The sequence below is a fragment of the Pristiophorus japonicus genome, chromosome 13 (genome assembly GCF_044704955.1).
Source record: "Pristiophorus japonicus isolate sPriJap1 chromosome 13, sPriJap1.hap1, whole genome shotgun sequence".
In the NCBI taxonomy this organism is placed as follows: Eukaryota; Metazoa; Chordata; class Chondrichthyes; family Pristiophoridae; genus Pristiophorus; species Pristiophorus japonicus.
The window spans coordinates 14,848,727-14,872,072 of record NC_091989.1 but is presented as its reverse complement, the minus strand read 5'-3'; the positions used below and the strand labels follow the sequence as shown (position 1 = coordinate 14,872,072).

Sequence of the window (23,346 nt, the reverse complement as noted above, 5' to 3'; positions counted from 1 at the left end):
AATTTTTTCTCCTTCACGTATTTATCCAGTTCCCTATTGAATCTATAAATCGGGCAGTGCATTCCAGATCATAACCACCCGTTGCATCAAAAGGTTTTTCCTTATGTCGCCTCTGGTTCTTTTGCCAATCAACTTAAATCTGTGCCCTTTCAGCCATTGAAAAGAGTTGCTCTTTATTCACTACCTAAATCCATCATGACTTTAAACACCTTGATCAAATCTCCTCTGCTCCAAGGAGAACAATCCCATTCTCTATTCTATCCATGTAACTGAGGTCCCTCATCCCTGGAACTATTCTAGTAAATCTCGTGTGTACCCTCTCCAAGGCCGTCGTGTCCTTCCTATAGTGTGGTGCCCAGAATTGGATACACTACTCCAGCTGGGGGCAAACTAGTGTTTTATTAAAGCCTAATTATATTAAATACCGTCATTTATTACAAAGCACTAATAAGATTGAATGTGCTCATTTGCTATTTGCTAGTCATATTTAGAAAAAGCTTCCGGTTATCCCATGCCAACAGTCGTGGTACTTACCTCCGCAGTCGAGATGTCTAAAAGGCCACCACTAGAATTCTGCGCTTCTGGATCCTTTGCATTATCACAACTGATGACATCATCACTGCCCAGCGGGCCTTCTTCCTCTGGTTGAGAACGGGCCGCAGGGAGCGTTTCCCCACAAAACGGTGAGTTGCTGTCGCAAGAAGTGACGAGATTTGAATGCTTCTCAATCCTCTTGATTACCGATGACACGATTACTCCTGCCATCCGATGTTGGTCCGAGCTTGCGGACTCTGAGCCACTTTCAACAGAAGCAGGCGCTCCAACTCCAGCCGGCCCTTGGCATAGGTCCCCTTCAGCAGCAGCAGCAGCAGCATCTAGAGTCTCAATGCGCTCCTCCACCTGCCTTATCGAGGTCTGCAGCATCATACTAGACTTGGTGTAGAACAGTCCAATCCACATGTGAAGGATAAGTTTCACTTCCTTCATGGTCTCTTGGATAGTAGGATCCCAGGGCCTACAAAAATGGAGATGGAAGAAAGCACATTACGAGCACAATTAACAGACTTTTGTATCCAGCACAACCATCCTCTCAAGTTTCATAATCTTGGAAGGATTCATTGGAATTCAGAAGATTGAGAGGTGATCTTATCGAAATGTATAAGATTATGAGGGGGCTTGACAAGGTGGATGCAGAGAGGATGTTTCCACTGATGGGGGAGACTAGAACTAGAGGGCATGATCTTAGAGTAAGGGGTCGCCCGTTTAAAAGAGAGATGAGGAGAAATTTCTTTTCTCAGAGGGTTGTGGATCTGTGGAATTCGCTGCCTCAGAGAGCTGTGGAAGCTGGGACATTGAATAAACTTAAGACAGAAATAGACAGTTTCTTAAACGATAAAGGAATAAGGGGTTATGGGGGGGCGGGCAGGGAGGTGGAGCTGAGTCCAGGATTGGATCAGCCATGATCTTATTGAATGGCGGAGCAGGCTCGAGGGGCTGTATGGCCTACTCCTGCTCCTATTTCTTATGTTCTTGTGTTCCTACATGCACTAACCCTTTGTACTACTACTTTCTTTACTTCCTCTATCAGAAATAAATCTTCGCATTGCTAAAATGAGATGTTGTAGAGTAATTTTATGAAACTGCACTCCCAGTGTAGAGCCTCTCCTGGTGGGAGTGTGTACCAGAAATTTAGGAGAACGTTCCATGTGATTTTCCGTCCACTCATGAACAAAAAATCATGGGCAACTTATGTCTCAATTCTCAATATGCGCTTCCGCCTCGTGAGGCTCTGCTCTGGTACAGCAATTTTAGCAAATTACCCCTCCTAATCTTCACTTTATCCACCCCGTGCAAATATCCTTATGTACAAGTTAAAGGCTCCTTCATGTACAAATCTGTAATGTAACCAAGAGAGTTTAACGGAAATCTTCAAACCGGTGAAATACACCTGTACAATGAATGAAGGAATTAAAATAAGGAAGTAACTGCTGCCAACGAACCAGAAGCTGCCTGGAAGCGTTCTGCGTACGAGCCCTTCCAGCTCGTTACCGGAGTGCGCTCGTTAAAAATCATTTGGAAAAAGCTGGGGAGGGAGCGGGTTCGTGTAAAAATGAAAAACAGAAATATCATGCCTCCGGTTCCAGATTATTGCGCAGTTTGCTTCTGCACAGCTCCCGGTCGTTGGCAGCAGTCATTCCGTTAAAATAAATGTTACTTTAAGATTTCCCCTGCGCCCCCCCCCCCCTCTCCCCCGATTAGAAACGGATAACGCACTGCTGCAAGTCAAAATCTAAGACAGTTAAAAACCATTATCGCATTAATTCATTTCTGGAAGCTGTAAACAACTTACCCGTGAAGAGCCCGATTCACAGATTTCTCCAGTGAGTCGTTCGTGTACTTGCTGTCCCACTGGAACAAATATGGCCCTTTCCATTCAAAAGTCACCTGCAAAGTGTCTTTCTCATCACATATGCAGCGAGACTGCTGGAACTGTTCATCAAATTCAGTCCAAGTGTAATCGACGGCTTGACCATATCTTCTCAGCGCGCCATTTTTCTTCTGCCCATCCGCTGCCCAATGCGTGACATTTGTCCGGCAGGTGTCCTCGCGTCGGAAAGGCAGCACTCTCCCGATTAACGTGCCTTCCTCGTAGCTTCTCTCCTCGTCCTTGGAGCAGGCCTCGGCCAGCGACAGCGAGGTTTGGCTCCGGCTTTGCGGGTCCAGCCCGGCCGAGCACCGACTCGCGCTCTCCACGTGCACCGAGGTGGACTGAAGCGCCGCGTCCTCCTTCTGGGAGGGCACCGGGCTCGCGACAGCTAAGCCCACGGGTTCGCGGTCCCTGGGTGGCCGGGAATAGGAATGGTCGCCGAAGAGGTGGGCGATGCGAGGGTAGGCCGAAGACCGGTGAGCCCCTTCCTTCGGCCCTCGAGTCATATAATTGTGCATGTGCAGCATTCCACGGCTCGAAAAAGCCGACGCTGCACCAGGAAAACACCGCGAGCCCAGAGACGCGGCAGAACGGGACGGCCGATTGTCAGAGGGCTCCCCGCTCCCTCCTTGGCTGTTTTCTGCTCCGGGTGGCATTGTATTCGGTACCCTCGATTCTGAATTGGGCAAACCATCGAGATGGGGACCACGGTTCGATTGCCTCTTGCTCCCAACGGAGCCATTTTTGCAGGGAGCACTCTTCCCAGGTGCCTGGGGCAACGCCAAGCCGCATTTCTGCTTTGGCCACGGTGGCAGTGCTGCGATAGCGGAGCTGATTGCCAGATCAGCAAGGAAAGTGAGTGGATCCGTTGCTCCGATATTGGTACCAACACCGCCCTGCGGTACCTGGCTCGCCTCCGTGGGGGCCTTCTTTGCCCGCAACGTATTTGAACCAGTGCCCGAGGGCAGGGGCTGCAGTGAGGCAGGTTCATTCTCAACATCATTTTTCTCCACAATGTTCCAGGTACAGACGCCGTATCTCGAAAAATGCTCATTGTTCACGCCTGTAACACAAACTGACAGGTTAAAAAAAAAAATCAGTCGCAATAGGATAGACAGATAGCAGTCTATGCACTAAGGGGGGAAAAAGTATACTTAAGACTGAAATAAGGACATGGCATGAAATCAGGTTAAAGGGTGCAGCTCGCATTTGTGTACTTATCTTTTAAAAAACTGCAGACCAAGCTGGAAAGGCCAGGGCAAGGGTAAGACCGTAGACCACCACATTCAAATAGACTGAGATCGGCTCTACATGCTATGGGGAGATAAAGATGCTGCGAAACCACTCAGCAACCAGTCTGATAAGGGTTAACGCATCAATGTAGGTCCGCCGATTAGTTGTAGGCCAACCGGTGGTCGTAGATGATTGCGCACGAGGATATCACGCCTCGGAAACTGTATGTGAAACCATCACTCGGGGAAGGTCCTGCCGTAGGCGGCTGAGACTGTGATGCTTCCCCTGCATATGCTTGAAGAAAGATCGTAAAAGTGAATCCAAGGTTTCGTCTGATTGATTCCGTGGTCGTTATAAGGGCTGGTGTCGATTCCTTATTTCAGGGAATCCACCTTGAGGAAGAGAAGTCTTCTTTTTACCCCAACAAAAAAAGACCTGCATTTATATGACACCAGTCATGACCACCGGACATCCAAAAGCACTTTTCAGCCAATAAAGTACTTTTTGAAGTGTAGTCACTGTTGTAATGTGGGAACTCTGCGCACAGCAAGCTCCCACAAACAGCAATGTGATAATGACCAGATAATCTGTTTTTAAAGGATGTTGATTGAGTGATAAATATTGGCCAGGGCACCGAGAATAACTCAACTGCTCTTCTTCGAAATACTGCCATGGGATCGTTTACATCCACCTGAGAGAGCAGACGGGGCTTCGGCTTAACGTCTCATCTGAAAAACGGCACCACCGACAGTGCAGCACTCCCTCAGCACTCCACTGGAGGGTCAGCCTAGATTTTATTGCTCAAGTCTCGAGTGGGATTTGAACCCACAACCTTCTGACTCAGAGGTGAGAGAGCTACCCACTGAGCCACTAGTTGACAATGCCACAAATACTTGTATTTATATAGCACTTTTAGCGTAGTAAAATGTCCCAAGGCGCTTCACGAGTGTTATAAAACAAAATTTGACACCGAGCCACATTGGGAGAAATTACGGCAAATTTGGTAAAATAAATAGGTTTTAAAGGAGGAAAGAGAGGTAGAGTGGCTGAGAGGTTTAGGGAGGGAATTCCAAAGCCTTGGCAGCTGAAGGCACGGCCACCGATGGTGAAGCGATAAAAATTAGGGATGCTCAAGAGGCCAGAATTAGGAGCTTACAGAGATAGTGAGCGGCAAGGCCATTTCCAAGCAATTACCATGCCTTGAATCAGTGACTCAACTCATATTCCTTGCCTATCCAGGAATCCAGGCATAGAGCCTTCTTCAACAGGTACGTCGGTCCTAGAAACTATCAGAGAGGGACACTTTCTTCATTTTAAAAGCGCACTGCCAAGATCCTGCAAGATAATCAGACTGGACCACTTGCAATACCCAACCATTGTCGCAACATTGTCAACCTAGATAGACAAGCAATTGTGTGGCAGTTGTGTGAGGCGGACTGGTTGGGCTGGGTGCTCTTTACCTTTCCGCCATTGTTCATGGGTTTATATATAACCTTCAGGGCTGCTGACCGAGGGCCGTGCGGCTCTTTGTCGGTCGGCGCGGACACAATGGGCTGAAATGGCCTCCTTCTGTGCTGTAAATTTCTATTTTTCTATGTTTAACATTAGGGACAATAGCAGAGAGTTCACCTCAACAGGTGCAAACTGGTTCCAAGTTCAGACATTTCGTAGTAAGAACATAAGAAATTAAAACAGAAGTAGGCCATACAGCCCCTCAAGCCTGCTCCACCATTCAATAAGATCATCGCTGATCTGATCATGGACTCGGGTCCACTTCCCCGCCCGCTCGCCATAACCCATTATCCCCATATCATTTAAGAATGTCTATTTCTGTCTTAAGTTTATTCAATGTCCCAGCCTCCACAGCTCTGTGAAGCAGCGAATTCCACAGATCCACAACCCTCTCAGAGAAGAAATTTCTCCTCATCTCTGTTTTAAATGGGTGGCCCCTTATTCTAAGATCATGCCCTCTAGTTCTAGTCTCCCCCATCAGTGGAAACATCCTCTCTGCATCCACCTTGTCAAGCCCCCTCATAATCTTATACGTTTCAATAAGATCACCTCTCATTCTTCTGAATTCCAATGAGTAGAGGCCCAACCTACTCAACCTTTCCTCATAAGTCAACCCCTTCATCCCCGGAATCACCTAGTTCTTCTCTGAACTGCCTCCAAAGCAAGTATATCCTTTTCATAAATATGGATACCAAAACTACATGCAGTATTCCAGGTGTGGCCTCACCAATACCTTATATAGCTGTAGCAAGACTTCCCTGCTTTTATACTCCATCCCCTTTGCAGTAAAGGCCGAGATACCATTGGCCTTCCTGATCACTTGCTGTACCTGCATACTATCCTTTTGCGTTTCATGCACAAGTACCCCCAGGTCCTGCTGTACCGCGGCACTTTGCAATCTTTCTCCGTTTAATTAATAACTTGCTCTTTGATGTTTTTCTGCCAAAGTGCATGACCTCACACTTTCCAACATTGTACTCCATCTGCCAAATTTTTGCCCACTCACTTAGCCTGGCTATGTCCTTTTGCAGATTTTGTGTGTCCTCCTTACACATTGCTTTTCCTCCCATCTTTGTATCGTCAGCAAACTTGACTACGTTACATTCAGTCCCTTCTTCCAAGTCGTTAATATAGATTGTCAATAGTTGGGGTCCCAGCACCGATCCCTGCGGCACCCCACTAGTTATTGGTTGCCAACCAGAGAATGAACCATTTATCCCAACAGTCTGTTTTCTGTTAGTTAGCCAATCCTCTATCCATGCTAATATATTACCCCCAACCCTGTAAACTTTTATCTTGTGCAGTAACCTTTTATGTGGCACCTTGTCAAATGCCTTCTGGAAGTCCAAATATACCACATCCACTGGTTCCCCTTTATCAACCCTGTTTGTTACATCCTCAAAGAACTCCAGCAAATTTGTCAAACATGACTTCCCCTTCATAAATCCATGCTGACTCTGCCTGACCAAATTTTGTTTTTCCAAATGTCCTCCAACATTTTCCCAACCACAGATGTTAGCCTAACTGGTCAATTTGCAGTTTTCCACTCTGCTGGGACCTCCCCAGGATTCAGGGAATTTTGGTAAATTACAGCCAATGCATCCACAATCTCTGCCGCTACTTCTCTTAAAACCCTAGGATGCAAGCCATCAGGTCCAGAGGATTTATCTGCCAAACAAAGATGGGGATTCAGGCCTGCTTTATACCCTGGGGTGCTAAACAGATTCTGAAAGCGCAAGATAGTCAAGATATTACCATAGATCATGCGTTTTGCCCAGGGTACTGATCAGTTGTCAATGACCTAAAATAAATAGAAGAACATAAGAAAATAGGAGCAGGAGCAGGAGTAGGCCATTTGGCCCCTCGAGCCTGCTCCGCCATTCAATAAGATCATGGCTGATCTGATCATGGACTCAGCTCCACTTGCCTGTCTGCTCCCCCTAACCCTTTATTCCCTTATCGCTCAAAAATCTATCTCCACCTTAAATATGTTCAATGACTCAACCTCCACAGCTCTCTGAGGTAGAGAATTCCATAGATTTACAACCCTCAGAGAAGAAATTACTCATCTCAGTTTTAAATGGGCAGCCCATTATTCTGAGACTTGTCCCCTAGTTTTAGTTTCCCCTATGAGTGGAAATATCCTTTATGCATCCACCTTATCAAGCCCCTACAACCTTGTATATGTTTCAACAAGATCACCTCTCATTCTTCTGAACTCCAATGTGTATAGGCCCAATGTACTCAACCTATCTTCATAATCAACCCCGTCATCTCCGGAATCAACCTAGCGAACCTTCTCTGAACAGCCTCCAATGCAAGTATATCCTTTCTTAAATACGGAGACCAAAACTGTACCCAGTATTCTAGGTGTGGTCTCACTAATACTCTGTACAGTTATAGCAGGACTTCCCTGCTTTTATACTCCATCCCCCTTGCAATAAAGGCCAACATTCCATTTGCCTTCCTGATTACTTGCTGTACCAGCATACTAACTTTTTGTGTTTCATGCACAAGGACCCCAGGTCCCTCTGTAATACAGCACTTTGCAATTTTTCTCCATTTGAATTATAATTTGCTTTTCTATTTTTTTCTGCCAAAGTGGATAACCTCACAGTTTCCCACATTATACTCCATCTACCAAATTTTTGCCCACTCACAGCTGATCTATATCCCTTTGCAGATTTTTTGTGTCCTCCTCACAATTTGCTTTCTCACCCATCTTTGTATCATCAGCAAATTTGGCTACATTACACTCGGTCCCTTCATCCAAGTCATTAATATAGATTGCAAATAGTTGAGGCCCCAGCACCGATCCCTGCGGCACCCCACTAATTACTGTTTGCCAACTGGAAAATGAGCCATTTATCCCAACTCTCTGTTTTCTGTTAGTTAGCCAATCCTCCATCCATGCTAATACTCCCAACCCAGTGAACTTTTATCTTGTGCAGTAACCTTTTATGTGGCATCTTATCGAATGCCTTCTGGAAATCCAAATATACCACATCCACTGGTTCCCTCTTATCCACCCTGCTCGTTGCACCCTCAAAGAACTCCAGCAAATTTGTCAATGATTTCCCTTTCATAAAACCATGCTGACTCTGCTTGATTGAATTATGCTTTTCCAAATGTCCCGCTACTGCTTCCTTAATAATGGACTCCAGCATTTTCCCAGCAACAGATGTTAGGCTAACTTGTCTTTAGTTTCCTGCTTTTTGTCTGCTTCCTTTTTTAAATAGGGGCGTTACATTTGTAGTTTTCCAATCCGCTGGGACCTCCCCAGAATCCAAGGAATTTTGGTAGGTTACAACCAATGCATCCACTATCTCTGCACACTTCTTTTAAGACCCTAGGATGTAAGCCATCAGGTCCAGGGGACTTGTCTGCCTTTAGTCCCATTATTTTACTGAGTACTCTTTCATTAGTGACAGTGATTGTATTAAGTTCCTCCCTCCCGATAGCCCCTTGATTTCAATTTGATACCCTCCCTTATTTCCATAGTTAGCCACAGATGGTTATCTCTTCTCGATCAGTCTTTTCTTCTCATTGGGATATATTTTTGTTGCGATTTATGAAATATCTCCTTAAATGTCTGCCACTGCTCATCAACCGTCCCATTCTTTAATCTATTTTCACAGTCCACTTTAGCCAACTCTGCCCTCATACCTTTGTAGTCTCTTTTATTTAAGCTTAGGACACTGGTTTGAGAACCAACTTTCTCACCCTCCAACTGAATTTGAAATTCAACCATGTTATGGTCACTCATTCCTAGAGGATCCTTTACTATGAGATCATTTATTAATTCTGTCTCATTACACTGCACCAGATCTAAGATAGCCTGCTCCCTGGTTGGTTCCGCAATATACTGTTCAAGGAAACTATCCCAGATACACTCTTCCTCAAGGCTACCCTGGACAATTTGCTTTGTCCAATCAACATGAGGGTTAAAATCGCCCATGATTATTGCTTTTCCTTTATGGTGACGGTGACTCACCACCACTTGCTCAACGACAATTAGGGATGGGCAATAAATGCTGGCTTTGCCAGTTGGCAAACAGTAATTAGTGGGGTGCCGCAGGGATCGGTGCTGGGTCCTCAACTATTTACAATCTATATTAATGACTTGGCTTAATGACTTAATGAAGGGGCTGAATGCAATGTAGCCACATCCCATGAACAAATGAAAAAAAAAATGATTTTAAGGATTGACAGCACAACAGGAAACACTCCCGGTCACCCCTCAACAAGTGGAAGATCCATCCAAAGATGGTTCAGGACGTTGGTCTTTTACATTTTGGGGGTGATCATTGTGCAGGCTAATTCCGCAGGCCCTAGAGCGCCTACCAGGCAATGACTGTGGGAGAAACTGTCCCAGGGTCAGAGCCGGGAGCAAAAGTAACGGCTTTCCCGCACTGCGAGGGCACTTGCACGCTGGCATGTGTGGTGACAGGATGTGAGCCAGGGACCTGATGCTCCACTGCCTTGCAGTCATGTTGCAATGCAGATCTCTGGCAATGGTACTATGCGGCAACTACAGAGGAATCTCCCTGCTATCAACCACTGGGAAAGTCGCCGCTAGAGTCCTCCTCAACCATCTTTTCCCCGTGGCCGAGGAGCTCTTCCCGGAGTTGCAGTGTGGATTTCATCCCCTCCGGGGCACAACAGACATGGTTTTTGCAGCGCGACAGCTGCAGGAAAAATGCAGAGAACAGCGCCAGCCCTTATACATGGCCTTCTTCGACCCTACAAAGGCCTTTGACACGGTCAACCGCGAGGGTCTATGGAGCCGTTTCGGATGCCCCCAAAACTATGTCACCATCCTCCGCCTGCTCCACGACGACATGCAGGCCGTGATTCTTGTCAACAGATCCACAACAGATCCAATTCACGTCCGGACCGGGGTCAAGCAGGGCTGCGTCATCGCCCCAACCCTCTTCTCAATCTTCCTCGCTGCCATACTCCACCTCCCAGTTGACAAGCTCCCCCCTGGAGTGGAACTAAACTACAGAACCAAACTACAGAACCAGTGGGAAGCTGTTCAATCTTTGCCATCTCCAGGCCAGGTCCAAGACCACTCCAACTCCAACTCTGTCGTCGAGCTAAAGTACGCAGACGCCGCCTGCGTCTGTGCACACACAGAGGCTGAACTACAGGACATAGTCAATGTATTTACCGAGGCGTATGAAAGCATGGGCCTTACGCTAAACATCCGTAAGACAAAGGTCCTCCACCAGCCTGTCCTCGCCGCACAGCACTGTCCCCCAGTCATCAAGATCCACGGCGTGGCCCTGGACATCGTGGACCACTTCCCTTATCTCGGGAGCCTCCTATCAACAAGAGCAGGCATTGACGACGAGATCCAGCACCGCCTCCAGTGCAGCCTTCGGCCGTCTGAGAAAAAGAGTGTTTGAAGACCAGGCCCTCAAAACTGTCACCAAGCTCATGGTCTACAGGGCCGTAGTAATACCTGCCCTCCTGTATGGCTCAGAGATGTGGACCATGTACAGTAGACACCTCAAGTCGCTGAAGAAATTCCACCAGCGATATCCCCGCAAGATCCTACAAATCCCCTGGGAGGACAGACGCACAAACATTAGCGTCCTCGTCCAGGCCAATATTCCCAGCATTGAAGCACTGACCACACTCGATCAGCTCCGCTGGGCAGGCCACATAGTCCGCATGCCAGATACGAGACTCCCAAAGCAAGCGCTCTACTCGGAACTCGTCCACGGCAAACGAGCTAAAGGCGAGCAGAGGAAACGTTACAAGGACACCCTCAAAGCCTCCTTGATAATATGCAACATTCCCACTGACACCTGGGAATCCCTGGCCAAAGACCGCCCTGAGTGGAGGAAGAGCATTCGGGAGGGCGCTGAGCACCTCGAGTCTTGCCGCCGAGAGCGTGCAGAAATCAAGTGCAGGCAGCGGAAGGAGCGTGCGGCAAATCAGGCTCCCCACCCTCCCTTTCCTCCAACGACTGTCTGTCCCACCCGTGACAGAGACTGTGGTTCTCATATTGGACTGTACAGCCACCTAAGAACTCATACTAAGAGTGGAAGCAAGTCTTCCTCGATTCCGAGGGACTGCCTATGATGATGATGATGATGATGATGGGGGGAGCAGAAGCCTGCACCTCGAGTGTCCTGCCCCTTTATTTCTGCCCGTCTCTTTTTCAATCCTTTTCTCCCTGGCTTGCAAAATTGTTGTTCCCCGATTGAGAAACCCTCATCCATGCCTTTGTTACACTTCTAGACTGACTATTCCAACGCACTCCTGGCGGGCCTCCCACTTTCCAGCCCACACAAACTTAAGGTCATCCCAAACTCGGCTGCCCATGCCCTAACTCGCACCAAGTCCCGCTCACCCATCACCCCTGTGCTCGCTGACCTACACTGGCTCCCGGTTAAGCAACACCAATTTCAAAATTCTCATCCTTAATTTCAAATTCCTCCATGTCCTCGCCCCTCCCTACCTCTGATCTCCCCAGCCTCACCCGAGATGTCTGCGCTCCTCTAATTCTGCCCTCTTGAGCATCCCTGATTATAATCGTTCAACCATCGGTGGCCGTGCCTTCAGTTGCCTCGGCCCCAAGCTCTGGAACTCCCTCCCTCAACCTCTCCGCCTCTCTTTCCTCCTTTAAGACGCTCCTTAAAACTCACCTCTTTGACCGAGCTTTTGGTCACCTGCCCTAATTTTTCCTTATGCAGTTCGGTGTCAAATGTTTTGTCTTATAACACTCCTGTGAAGCGCGTTGGGACATTTCATTACGTTAAAGGCGCTATATAAATATAAGTTGTTGTCGAGACACTCCCTCTCTCGGATTGTCCTGAGCTCTTTAAATCTAAATACAAACCGAAAAGCAAAAGGCAGGTAACATTAACAGAATATCACATTTTACATTTTGAGTTAGGAGGCCAGCCCCGCACAATTTCCCCCTCCCCCTTTTATTGCGAATTTTGTGCCAATTAAGTGAAGGGATATTACACAGATACACTGAATAAAAATTGATTCTTTTGCACATTTACCCATAACTGTTGCTTCTTTTCAAAGGAAACAATTATTTTTCTTCCGAAATATCTCCATCCCTGAAGCGCTGCTCTAAATTAATTTTGTTCGCACAAGAGGCGGCTTATTAAAATTGTAACCAGAACACGATGCCAGCCCAGGGATATACCAGTGCACCTTCTGGCAGTGGTGGGCATAGAATCACAGAATGGTTACAACACTCTCCCTGTAGCCCTGTACCTTCAGGTACTTATCCAACTCCCTTAAGTTTCCCCTCACGTCGCCTTTGGTTCTTCTGCCAATCACCTTAAATCTGTGCCTTCTGGTTCTCGGCCCTTCCACCAATGGGAACGGTTTCTCTCTATCTACTCTGTCCGGACCCCTCATGATTTTGAACACCTCGATCAGATCTCCTCTCAACCTTGTCTGCTCCAAGGAGAACAACCCCAGCTTCTCCAGTCTATCCACGTCACTGAAGTCCCTCATCCCTGGAACCATTCTGGTAAATCTTTTCTGCACCCTCTCCAAGGCCTTCACATCCTTCCTGGAGTGCAGTGCCCAGAATTGGACACAGTGCTCCAGTTGAGGCCGGACCAGTGTTTTATAAAAGGTTCATTTTAATTTTGTCAGAGGTGGCTGACTCAAATTGCAAAGGCAGGAGAGCGCCAATTGGGAATTGCCCTTACCGGTTTCACCACGTCGTTTGGCCTGCTTTTCTGCTGCCGCCTTCCCCGAGCCCCTGCCGCCGCTGACTGCTTTCCTGGCGGCTGCGCCTCGTTTGGAATCCGTTTGAAGATGGCCGTCTGCAGCGCACGGGTTCTTTCTCTTCCCATCCGGCAGGGCAGGCTGTTCCACAGGGCCCCCTTTGCCCGACTGCGCCGAATGTTTTTTGCTATTGTGAGCCGACTGCGACCTCGTGGAATACCCCGGGCGGCCCGAAGCTGCGATGGCGGCGACACCGCGGGGCGCGGAATTGGCGCCCTTGGAGATCCCCGGCGTTTCCGCCGCGGCGTCGGCGGGCAGAGGGCTGCCTTTTTTCCTCTTCACTTTGCCGGCACCTTTGCCCGTGGCCTTGCAGCCTGTCGGTTTGCCGGCCGGCTCGGCCCTCCCCGACGCCTTGCGCGGCTCGCGGTTCGTTTGGCTCCGTGTCGCGGCCCTTTCCTTCGCCCCGGAGCGAGGAGGGGCCTTCCCGGCGCGAGCGCGCCCGGGCGCGGGACTTTTCTCCTGGGCCTTGCGCGCTTTAGACTTCCTTTTCTCCCGTGGGTAGGTCGCCTCACGGGGCTTGGACAGGCGCAAGGTCTTCTGCTCAGCGCCAAAGCTCCGACACAGCTGGAGGCAGTTACCCTGCAGCTTCAAAACCGTCGACACGGGCAGGATGTAGCTTTCAGGGTCGATGAAGTACGGGGAAAGCTGGTCCACCGATGTTCTCTGGCCATCACGGCGGGCAGGTGGCTCTCCGTTGTTGGGCGGTGAGCCGGCGGTGAGCTGTGGGCAACGGTCCGTGTCGTCGCACATGTGCTCGGAACTCAGGGGCAGCTCTGGAGTCACCTTGAAGTAATCGGCGAGGTGATCTTCAACCAGTTTGTTACACGGGATGGCCCAGGCGCCGGTGGATTTCAGCACTTTGGTCACGGCGTAGCCAATTCCGGGAAGGAGCGGAGCGATCCTGTCCGAGCACAGTGAAATCGGCCGCGTGCGAGTCGCCCCGTTTACCTCTGCGTGGACAAAGAAAGACAACATGATGCGGAGGCACAGAAAGCAAATTGCTGACATCTCAATGTTTAAGGTGTGCTGCAACTTCTTTGGTGGGGGGGGGACCTATTACTATAGCAGGTGTGAAAATAGCTCACTAACTGAAAAACATTCCAATTAGCTAACTGCTTTCGTCTTTCGGATGAGACGTTAAACCGAGGCCCCGTCTGCTCTCTCAGGTGGACGTAAAAGATCCCATGGCACTATCTCGAAGAAGAGCAGGGGAGTTATCCCAAGTGTCGTGGTCAATCAATATCACCAAAACAGATTATCTGCTCATTATCACGTAGCTGTTTGTGAGAGCTTGCTGTGCGCACATTGGTTGCCGCGTTTCCCACATTACAACAGTGACTACACTCCAAAAGTACTTCATTGGCTGCAAAGCGCTTCAAGACGTCCAGTGGTCATGAAAGGTGCTATATAAATGCAAGTCTTTCTTTCATGTTTAGAAATGTACACTTTTTTCCCCCTCCCTAAATGCTACCAGTCTGTATACTGTTCCCGACAAGTGGGCCAGCCAGAGCACAAGCTCTCCTGGTGGCTGGTGAAGATAGTGTAACAGACGGGCCACATGTTGATTACAGCTCCGTGCTGACCACAGCAATGCTGGTAGGATGATCTCTACACTTGGACTCGTCACTCTTGACCAAGGAAAGGAGGAATTATATAGCGCCTTTCAAGACCACCGGGCGTCTCAAAAGCACGTTACAGCCAATGAAGTACTTTTGAAGTGTAGTCACTGTTGTATTGTAGGAAACATAGCAGCCAACATGCGCACAGCAAGCTCCCACAAACAGCAATGTGATAATGACCAGATAATCTGTTTTTGTTATGTTGATTGAGGGAAAAATATTGGCCAGGACACCGGGGATAACTCCACTGCTCTTCAAAATAGTGCCATAGCATTTTTTATGTTCAATTGAGAGAGCAGGCGAGGCTTCAGTTTAACGACTCATCTGAAAGATGGCACATCTGACAGTGCAGCGCTCCCTCAGCACTGCACTGGAGTGTCAGCCTAAATTTTCTTGTATTCAAATCCCTGGAGTGGGACTGGAACCCACAACCTTCTGACTCAGAGGCAAGAGTGCTACCCACTGAGCCACAGCTGACACTAAAGGAGGGGAGGGCTGGGGGTGGGGGTTGGGAGGAAAACAATAAAAAAAAAAATCAATCAGGGGTCCCTACTCGCTCTCGAATGACCTACGACTGGAAAGTGCGGGGTATGAGTGAGGGCAGCAGCGAGTATTTGGCCCTACAGTTGAGCGACCCACCAATGCTCACTGCCTAGGCGGACAGGTGAAAAAACCCTCACTTGCATGATGCACAGGTGATGACTGGTACCTGCTAAACTGCACCAAACCAGGAGTTGATATCAGTAGAGCATCGGCAGATAAATAGAAAGGAAAAGGGCAAAAAAAAGTGTCTTTTTCATAGCTTCATAAGAACATCAGAACTAGGAGCAGTAGTATGCCATTTGGCCCCTCGAGCCTGCTCCACCATTAGCTGATCATCGACCTCAACTCCACTTTCCCGCCCGATCTCCACATCCCTTGATTCCCCTTCAGTCAATATTGTTTCACTACCGGCTGAATTTTGTCGGTTTAACCAAACATTTGGCAATCTATATATTCCCAACTGAGGCGGGCAGCAAATGTTCGAACCTGGACCGTACAAGAATTAACTGAAGATGATCAAAGAACAGTTTCCAAAAAAAAAGTCAACTGGTTTTTACAAACTATTTTTAACTTCATGATTAAGGGGCTTATAATAAATAGAAGCAGTAGACGACCATTTGGCCCCACAAGCCTGCTCCGCCATTTAATAAGATCATGGAAGCTGGATCATTGAATATATTTAAGATGGAGATAGACAGATTTTTGAGCGATAAGGGAGTAAAGGGTTATGGGGAGCGAGCAGGAAAGTGGAGCTGAGTCCATGATCAGGTCAGCCATGATCTTATTAAATGGCGGAGCAGGCTCGAGGGGCCAAATGGTCGTCTACTGCTTCTATTTATTATGTTCTTATGGACTCAGCTCCACTTCCCTGCCCACTCCCCAGAACCCTTCACTCCCCTTATCGCTCAAAAATCTGTCTATCTATGTCTTAAACATATTCAACGACCCAGCCTCCATAGCTCTCTGGGGCAGAGAATTCCACAGATGTTACAACCCTCCGAGAGAAGAAGTTCCTCCTCATCTCGGTTCTAAATGGGCGACCCCTTATTCTGAAACTATGCCCCCTCGTTCTAGTTATGTTGTTTGATGGTCCCGAGAGAGAAAAGGTTTACCTGTAATAAGCAAAACAAAGAGAGTCGGTACCTTTAAGGTGGGCAATTCTAGATGCTTTGAAAATGAACACCGCTTGCACTGCATTGGGAATAGCCCTGCTGGTTTCTGCATGAGATGAAACAAAATGGCCATTACTATGGACGGTTTCCTCAATTCAAGTATTCAAACATTCAACTTGTTCCTTATTTATATACTTACCACGAGCAGAACTGGACACCGAATCACTGAACAATATGAGCAGCCCCTGATCGTTTAAGCATTTTACAACTGCCTGGAAGAAATCACACACAACACACACACATTTGCAATTTTAGTGGGAAGGCAACTATACGGACACAGGTAAAAGGGGCACCGAAAGTTATTTGCGATGAACCACAACTTTTATTTAGATCGCGCCTTTAAAACATACAAGAAACAAATGAGGGGGGAAGAAGCAGACAAACAGCGAACTTTCAACAGGAGATTATTTGGAGTGCTGCAGGCCATTCAGATTTGTAACATGATCGCGCATGCTTTCTCTCCACCTACTGACCTGGGGAAAGTAGGGATTTTTTTGGATTTTTTTTTAAAAATAGAGCAAGCCCTCCCCCGATGCCGTTGCGAAATAGGAAGACAACACTGTAAAAGTCTGCTGCGTTTGACTTTACAAGCCTCCGAGCAGCTTGATTAGGGCCAGAAGTAGTTGCTTGGCTCAAGTCTGCAGCTGCAGTATTAATACAAGGTTCCTGATAAGCTTTAAAAAAGTCAGCAGCAGACTTTAGCGCTTTTATATCTCCATAAAATAGGAGATTATTGCGGTTAGGGAGGGGAGTAGGGGGCTGCACTGTCACTGTAAACGGATAGCCTCACCTCATGTCCCGCAGCATTTTGTCTACAGTTAGAATCAGAGGGGAGGGATTTTAACTCCAACAAAACGGGGTGGGTTGAGATCAGTTAAAAATGTGAGTCCCAATCCTAACCAGCCTGCTTCCGGTTTTAACGGAGGCGAGACGGAAGGTTGGGCAGCCAACCTGCTCCCAGGAGGCAGGTTTACACCTGAAGTATGATAATGAGGCTGGCAGCCTCTGCACTAACCTGCTGTGCAGGTTCACCTGCGGCCGGCCGGGATTCCCGGGCCTGGGATTTCCTTGCAGTTACAGCGAGGCGAGGGACTGGCTCTGGGAGCAAATCTTGTGGGGCCAGGAGGGTCGGGGTTGGTTCCTGCTGGTCCCCCAAGCTCCCCCACCATGGGATCAAACCACCAACCTTCCTCCCGCCCTCCCCCTCCATGGGCTCGCACCTACCTGGGGCAGCAGCCTATTATCCAGTGTTCCCCGCCCGACTGGAATTCCAGCCCGTCAATCAGGCTGACTTCCGGAGAGGGAACCTGGCACGTGATGTCGTTTAAACTCCACAACGGGCCTTCCCGTGCTCCACCAGCACATGGCCCGCTCCCCCGGCCACCCCTCCAGCACACAGCCCAATCCCACCCCCACCAGCACACGGCCCAATCCCACCCCGCTCCCCCAGCACACGGCCCAATACCACCCCGCTCCCCCAGCACACGGCCCAATCCCCCCCCCCCCCCCACCAGCACACGGCCCACTCCCCTAGCACACAGCCCAAACCCCCCCCCTCAGCACACGGCCCAATTCTCCCCCCCCGCCCATGGCCCCGCCCCCCCCACCAGCACACAGCCCCGCCGCTCTCCCCGCCCCCCCCCCCCCCCCACCAGCTCCCGGCCCACTCCCCCCAGCACACGGCCCCCACCCCCCCACCAGCCCACTCCCCGCCCCAACACATGGCTCACTCCCACCTTCCCCCCCCCCCAGCACACGGCCCCACCCCCCGACCAGCACCCAGCCCCGCAACTCCCCCCGCCCACGGCCCAATCTCCACCCCCCCCCCCAGAAAACAGCCCCATCTCCACCCCCACCCCCCCCCCCCCACCAGCACACAGCCTCACCACTCCTCCTGCCCCCGCCCCCCACACGGCCCGGCCCAGCCACCACCACCCCTCCCCTCCCCCCACGCTATAGAAATTTCGTCCATCATGCCTGTGCCGGCTCTTTGAAAGAGCAGACGGGCTTAATCCCCCCCGTCCCGCTCTTTGCCCCTAACCCTGTAGGTTCCCCATCCTCAGGTATCCGTCTAACTCCCCTTTTACAATTATCTCTGGAATCAGCTTCCACCACCTTTTCAGCTCGAGCGTTCCCGATCCCGACAACTCAGTGAAAAATATCTCCTCACCTTCCCCTCGCCATCTTTTGCCAATGGTTTTAAATCTATGACCGCTGGTTATTGACCCGCCCGCCAAAGGGAGTAGTTTTTCTCCATCAAAACCGCTCATCATCTTGAAAACCTCTTATTAGGTCACCTGTTAACCTTCTCTGTTCCAAGGAGAACAGTCCTAACTTTTCCAACCTCTCCTCATAACCGCAGTCCCTCGCCCAGTCGCAGAGCTCCTCCACAGAACGCCGCACTCGTTTCAGCGAAACCAATGCACTACATCGACATCTGGCAGGGCCTTACGCCCACCAAGTACCACTGAGCATCCCAGGTTCAGGGCGCTCGCCCACCTTTCCTTTCTCAATCAGTTGCTCCGGCAAAATTCAGTATGGACAAGGCGGAGGGCGCAATGCTCGTTCTACAAGCAGTTGATCCAACATTCTTTTGCTACTGGCTTTTGGGAGAATCTTTCGATTGTTGCATCATAAGGAAACAAATGATCAGTTGATCTGCCCTTTGTTGCCGCTGGTTGATAAGGGTCGCCAGGGCACTGAGAGAATGTGGAAATCGCAACCCATGTGGGGTGCTTGAAGAAGATGGCATTGACTCATGTAAGGGTGGGGGTGAGGGGGGGGCGGGGAAGGAGAGGAAGGGTGGAGCCGGGGAGAGGTCATTAGGGTTGGAGGAGGCGCTCGGGGAGTATAAACACTGGCACTTTCGGATGAGACGTTAAACTGAGGCCTCATCTACCCGGTCAGGTGGACGTAAAAGATCCCATGGCGCTATTTCGAAGAAGAGCAGGGCAGTTATCCCGGTGTCCTGGCCAATATTTATCCCTCAATCAACATCACTTTAAAAAAAAAAACAGATGATCTGGTCATTATCATGTTGCTGTTTGTGGGAGCTTGCTGTGCACAAATTGGCTGCCATGTTTCCGACAGTAAAACACTTCAAAAAGTACTTCATCGACTGTAAAGCACTCTGGGACATCCGGTGGTCGTGAAAGGCGCTATATAAATGCAAGTTTGCCTTTCTTTCTTTTAGACCAGTGTTGCCGAATTACCTTTCTCGGTGCAGTCAATTCTACTCGACACGGGATCTTTTGCGCCCACCTGCAACAGCAGACGGGGGCGTCAGCTTAACATCCGATTTGAAATACAGCAGCTCCAACAAATGCAGTACTCCCTCAACGCCACAGTGCCACCCGAGCCCATAGCTTTCCCACTCAAGAGGCGAGAGAGTGCGATTGCTTATCCCAGGCCAATGGAAAAGTGCCTTTAGTTCCCCACAAATACCAGCGTGCTGAATCCTTACCACATTCTTCTCCTTCATTTCATCCATTAACGGACCCAGTTGCGGGACTTCACGTCCTTCCGCGTATTCCACCAGCTCGTACCAACTGCAATACAATCCTTCCAAACAAACTGAGACAAAGTAGAGACCATGGGTCAGTTCCTCAGTCAAACATTGATTTTTGTCGCTGAACAGTGGAGCAAGTCCAATTTAATTACCTTCTTGAAAGTTGAAATTTTCTCTTTCAAACACGGCCAACGGCAAACTGCTTTTCAGTTCCCCAAAGTCCATCACATATTCAATCTCCAACTTTGCTGGTCTGAAAACACAAAGTGATTAAATCTTAATAGAAATAACGCACAATCAACACTATTTTATATATCGAAGAAATGCAACAGTGCAATGCCTACTGATTTTTTAGTCCTACATTACAACAGTGACTACACTCCAAAAGTACATTGGCTGAGACGTCCGTGAGGTGGTCGTGAAAGGCGGTATATAAATCCGAGTCTTTCTTTCTTCTTTTGGCAATCTAGTCACAAGCTGCACAGCCCTTTGTGACTTTCAACCGCGCTGCAACACACAGCCTTGTGCAATATTTAGCTTTCTGGCTGGAGACCCAGAGACCGCAGATTGGAGAGGGTTGGGGGGGGGGGTGGGGTGGAGGGGTGTAGGTGATAGGGGATGGGGGGGGGGGGGGGGTGGAAGAGTAGCTGTCAGGGATGTGGAGGGTGGGGGATGGGGTGCGGTGTATAGCTGTCAGGGATGTGAAGGGTGGGGGGAAAAAAAAAAGTGTAGCTGACAGGAGATGGTGGGCAGGGATTGTAGCTGACAGGGATGTGGCCGGGGGTGGGGTAGCTGATGGGGGAGTTGAAAGGAGTGTAGCTGACAGGGGATAGGGGGTCCTGACGTTCCAGGTCCCGAACTTCGTGTTAAAGGAGTGCAAGATGCCTGTGCGAGAGTTCTTTTGACGTGGGGTGGCCGTTGTACATCGGCTACCACACGGGCTTAGCCGAGCGAGGTCTTGGTCCAGTGGCAAGGGGGTCCAAGACGGCTGGAGACCAGGCACTGCTGTATGAGCCGAGTTGCCTACGGCGAGATGTGGGCCGTAAGCTCGGCGCCGAGTAGCGCCCTCCGGTGAGGCGGTTGGTGATACGAGGTTTGGCTGGGGACAGGCACTGGGAAGGTCAGAGGTCCATTTTGTGGGGTGGCGGTCAGGGTGTTCAGAGTGGAAGGAGGAGAGGTCAGGGCGGTCACAGCCATCGTGCTCACCACGTGCTGGGGGAGAAGAGGCCCGGTCGTCGCTGGAGGAGCGTGTGGCTGACGGGGGATTGAGGGGGGGGGGGTGCAGCTGATGGGGATGTGGAGGGGAGGGGGCAGCTGATGGGGGATGTGGAGGGGAGGGGGCAGCTGATGGGGGATGTGGAGGGGAGGGGGCAGCTGATGGGGGATGTGGAGGGGAGTGTGTAGCTGATGGGGGATTGGGGGCAGCAGCTGATGGGGGATGTGGAGGGGAGTGTGTAGCTGATGGGGGATTGGGGGAGTGCAGCTGATGGGGGATGTGGAGGGGAGTGTGTAGCTGATGGGGGATTGGGGGAGTGCAGCTGATGGGGGATGTGGAGGGGAGTGTGTAGCTGATGGGGGATTGGGGGGTGCAGCTGATGGGGGATTGGGGGGGGCAGCTGATGGGGGATTGGGGGGGGCAGCTGATGGGGGATTGGGGGGGTGGGGGGCAGCTGATGGGGGATTGGGGGGGGCAGCTGATGGGGGATTGGGGGGGGGCAGCTGATGGGGGATTGGGGGGGGGCAGCTGATGGGGGATGTGGAGGGGTGTGTGTAGCTGATGGGGGATTGGGGGGGGCAGCTGATGGGGGATTGGGGGGGGGGGCAGCTGATGGGGGATTGGGGGGGGGCAGCTGATGGGGGATTGGGGGGGGGGGGAACTGACATCGGTTGCGATCAGTCACCTCATTGCGAGGCCCAGGGTGAAGGAACTGGATGATATCTCAGCAATGGGACTGACAGCGACAACTGGCCCGAGAAGACTGGGCTCATCCTGGAAGCCAAAGCTGCTCCTTAAAATTGTGTGACGAGAGCAGGTCCTTCCAGGTGCTGGGAAAGGAATCTTCTGTCAAATTGTTAAAACAAATTATTTGCTTTGCTCTCTGCCATTGCCGTTTGCGGTGTGTTTACAAGGTGCCGGTATTGCAATCCCTGGCACCCATGGGTCTGGTATGAATTGGGTGTCACACCTCTCTGCGATGTGGGGCCATTCAAGCCTGCTTGGCAGTATGGTCAGATTATAATCGATGCAATACACACTGAAATTACAATACATTTTCACAACCTTTCAGTGAAAAAAAGAAAGAGAATGAAAAGACGGTTCTTTTTTTTTTAAAAAAAGAATCCACAAATGCACCAATGTGCCAAAGATTTCCACATGTACCACATGTGTGTACCATCTACAAGATGCACTGCAGCAACTCGCCAAGGTTTCTTCAACAGCACCTCCCAAACCTGCGACCTCTATCACCTAGAAGGACAAGGGCAGCAGGCGTATGGGAACACCATCACCTGCAAGATCACCTCCAAGTTACACACCATCCTGACTTGGAAATATATCTCCATTCCTTCATTGTCACTTGGTCAAAATCCTGGAACTTCCTCCCTAACAGCACTGTGGGTGAACCTTCACCACACGGACTGCAGCGGTTCAAGAAGGTGGCTCACCCCCTCCCAGTGCCCCTCCACATCCCCGGTCACCTTCTCGAGGGCAATTAGGGATGGGCGATAAATGCTGGCCTTGCCAGCGACACCCACATCCCTTGAACAATTTTTTTTAAACAAACTTACTAATTATCTCTTCATCGTGTGTCAGATTACCATTTCTGATCACCGTGCCTGCCACATGTGCTGAAAATTCTTTTCACACATGAACCTAACTTCTTACTCCTGCTGAGTGTCCGGAGGCTGCGAGGTTGGCAGCTGGGACTATGCCCAATGGGGCCCTCGCGAACTGAGGTGGCATTTGCCTCAGAGATACTGATGCCCTTGCAGCACCTTGGGTGTTCAATGCCTACAAGGCCCAGTGCCCACACTCCCCCCACCGCCCTCTGTGCTGGCACTGGAGGGGTCTGTACTGACAGCCACATGGTCAGCCACTGCCATGGAGTTTATCAGCAAAGCTGCCGTCACTTTCTCCAGCCAACTTGTGCTGGGCACGGGCTCAATTCGGTTAATGATCTAAGCGAGAACAGATCAAACAGTACCAATGGAGCTTGGCTGTTCTCGAGGGAATCCTTGGCTGCAGTCGCAACGAGCACTCTGGAAGCCGTGATCACCCTTGGAACCACCTCCTGGTCGACTGCTGAAGACGTTTTCCTGGACTGCCACATTCACCGGGGTTACCGGAGCACTGTGCAGTCTCTCCAAGTGATGCTGTACCAAGCTTATGGTGAAGCACTGCTCGAATGTCGCTAAGGCATCGTTCAATGGGTCCGAACTGAGTATAAGCTCTGCACAGGACCTGGCTGATTCCACGCCCTCCCGAACCACCAATCTGCCTCAGGGCACCCGATCGAAAGGGGAAAAGCAGAGGCCGTGAAAATCCACCCGGGAACTTCTCAC

At 50.0% G+C, this 23,346-nt stretch overlaps 1 protein-coding gene across 1 annotated transcript in view; it reads right to left on the bottom strand.

The window, feature by feature from the left end:
* The window catches only part of LOC139278420 (uncharacterized), a 110,293-nt gene that overhangs the window by 35,692 nt on the left and 51,255 nt on the right, over window positions 1-23,346 (bottom strand). Inside the window, exons 10-16 of the mRNA XM_070897175.1 lie at window positions 19,938-20,038; window positions 19,741-19,850; window positions 16,417-16,489; window positions 16,249-16,323; window positions 12,865-13,893; window positions 2,351-3,503; window positions 535-1,015 (exon numbers count right to left, since the gene is read on the bottom strand). Of these exons, the coding sequence (XP_070753276.1) occupies window positions 535-1,015; window positions 2,351-3,503; window positions 12,865-13,893; window positions 16,249-16,323; window positions 16,417-16,489; window positions 19,741-19,850; window positions 19,938-20,038 (3,022 nt within the window). The remainder of the gene's footprint in view (window positions 1-534; window positions 1,016-2,350; window positions 3,504-12,864; window positions 13,894-16,248; window positions 16,324-16,416; window positions 16,490-19,740; window positions 19,851-19,937; window positions 20,039-23,346) is intronic.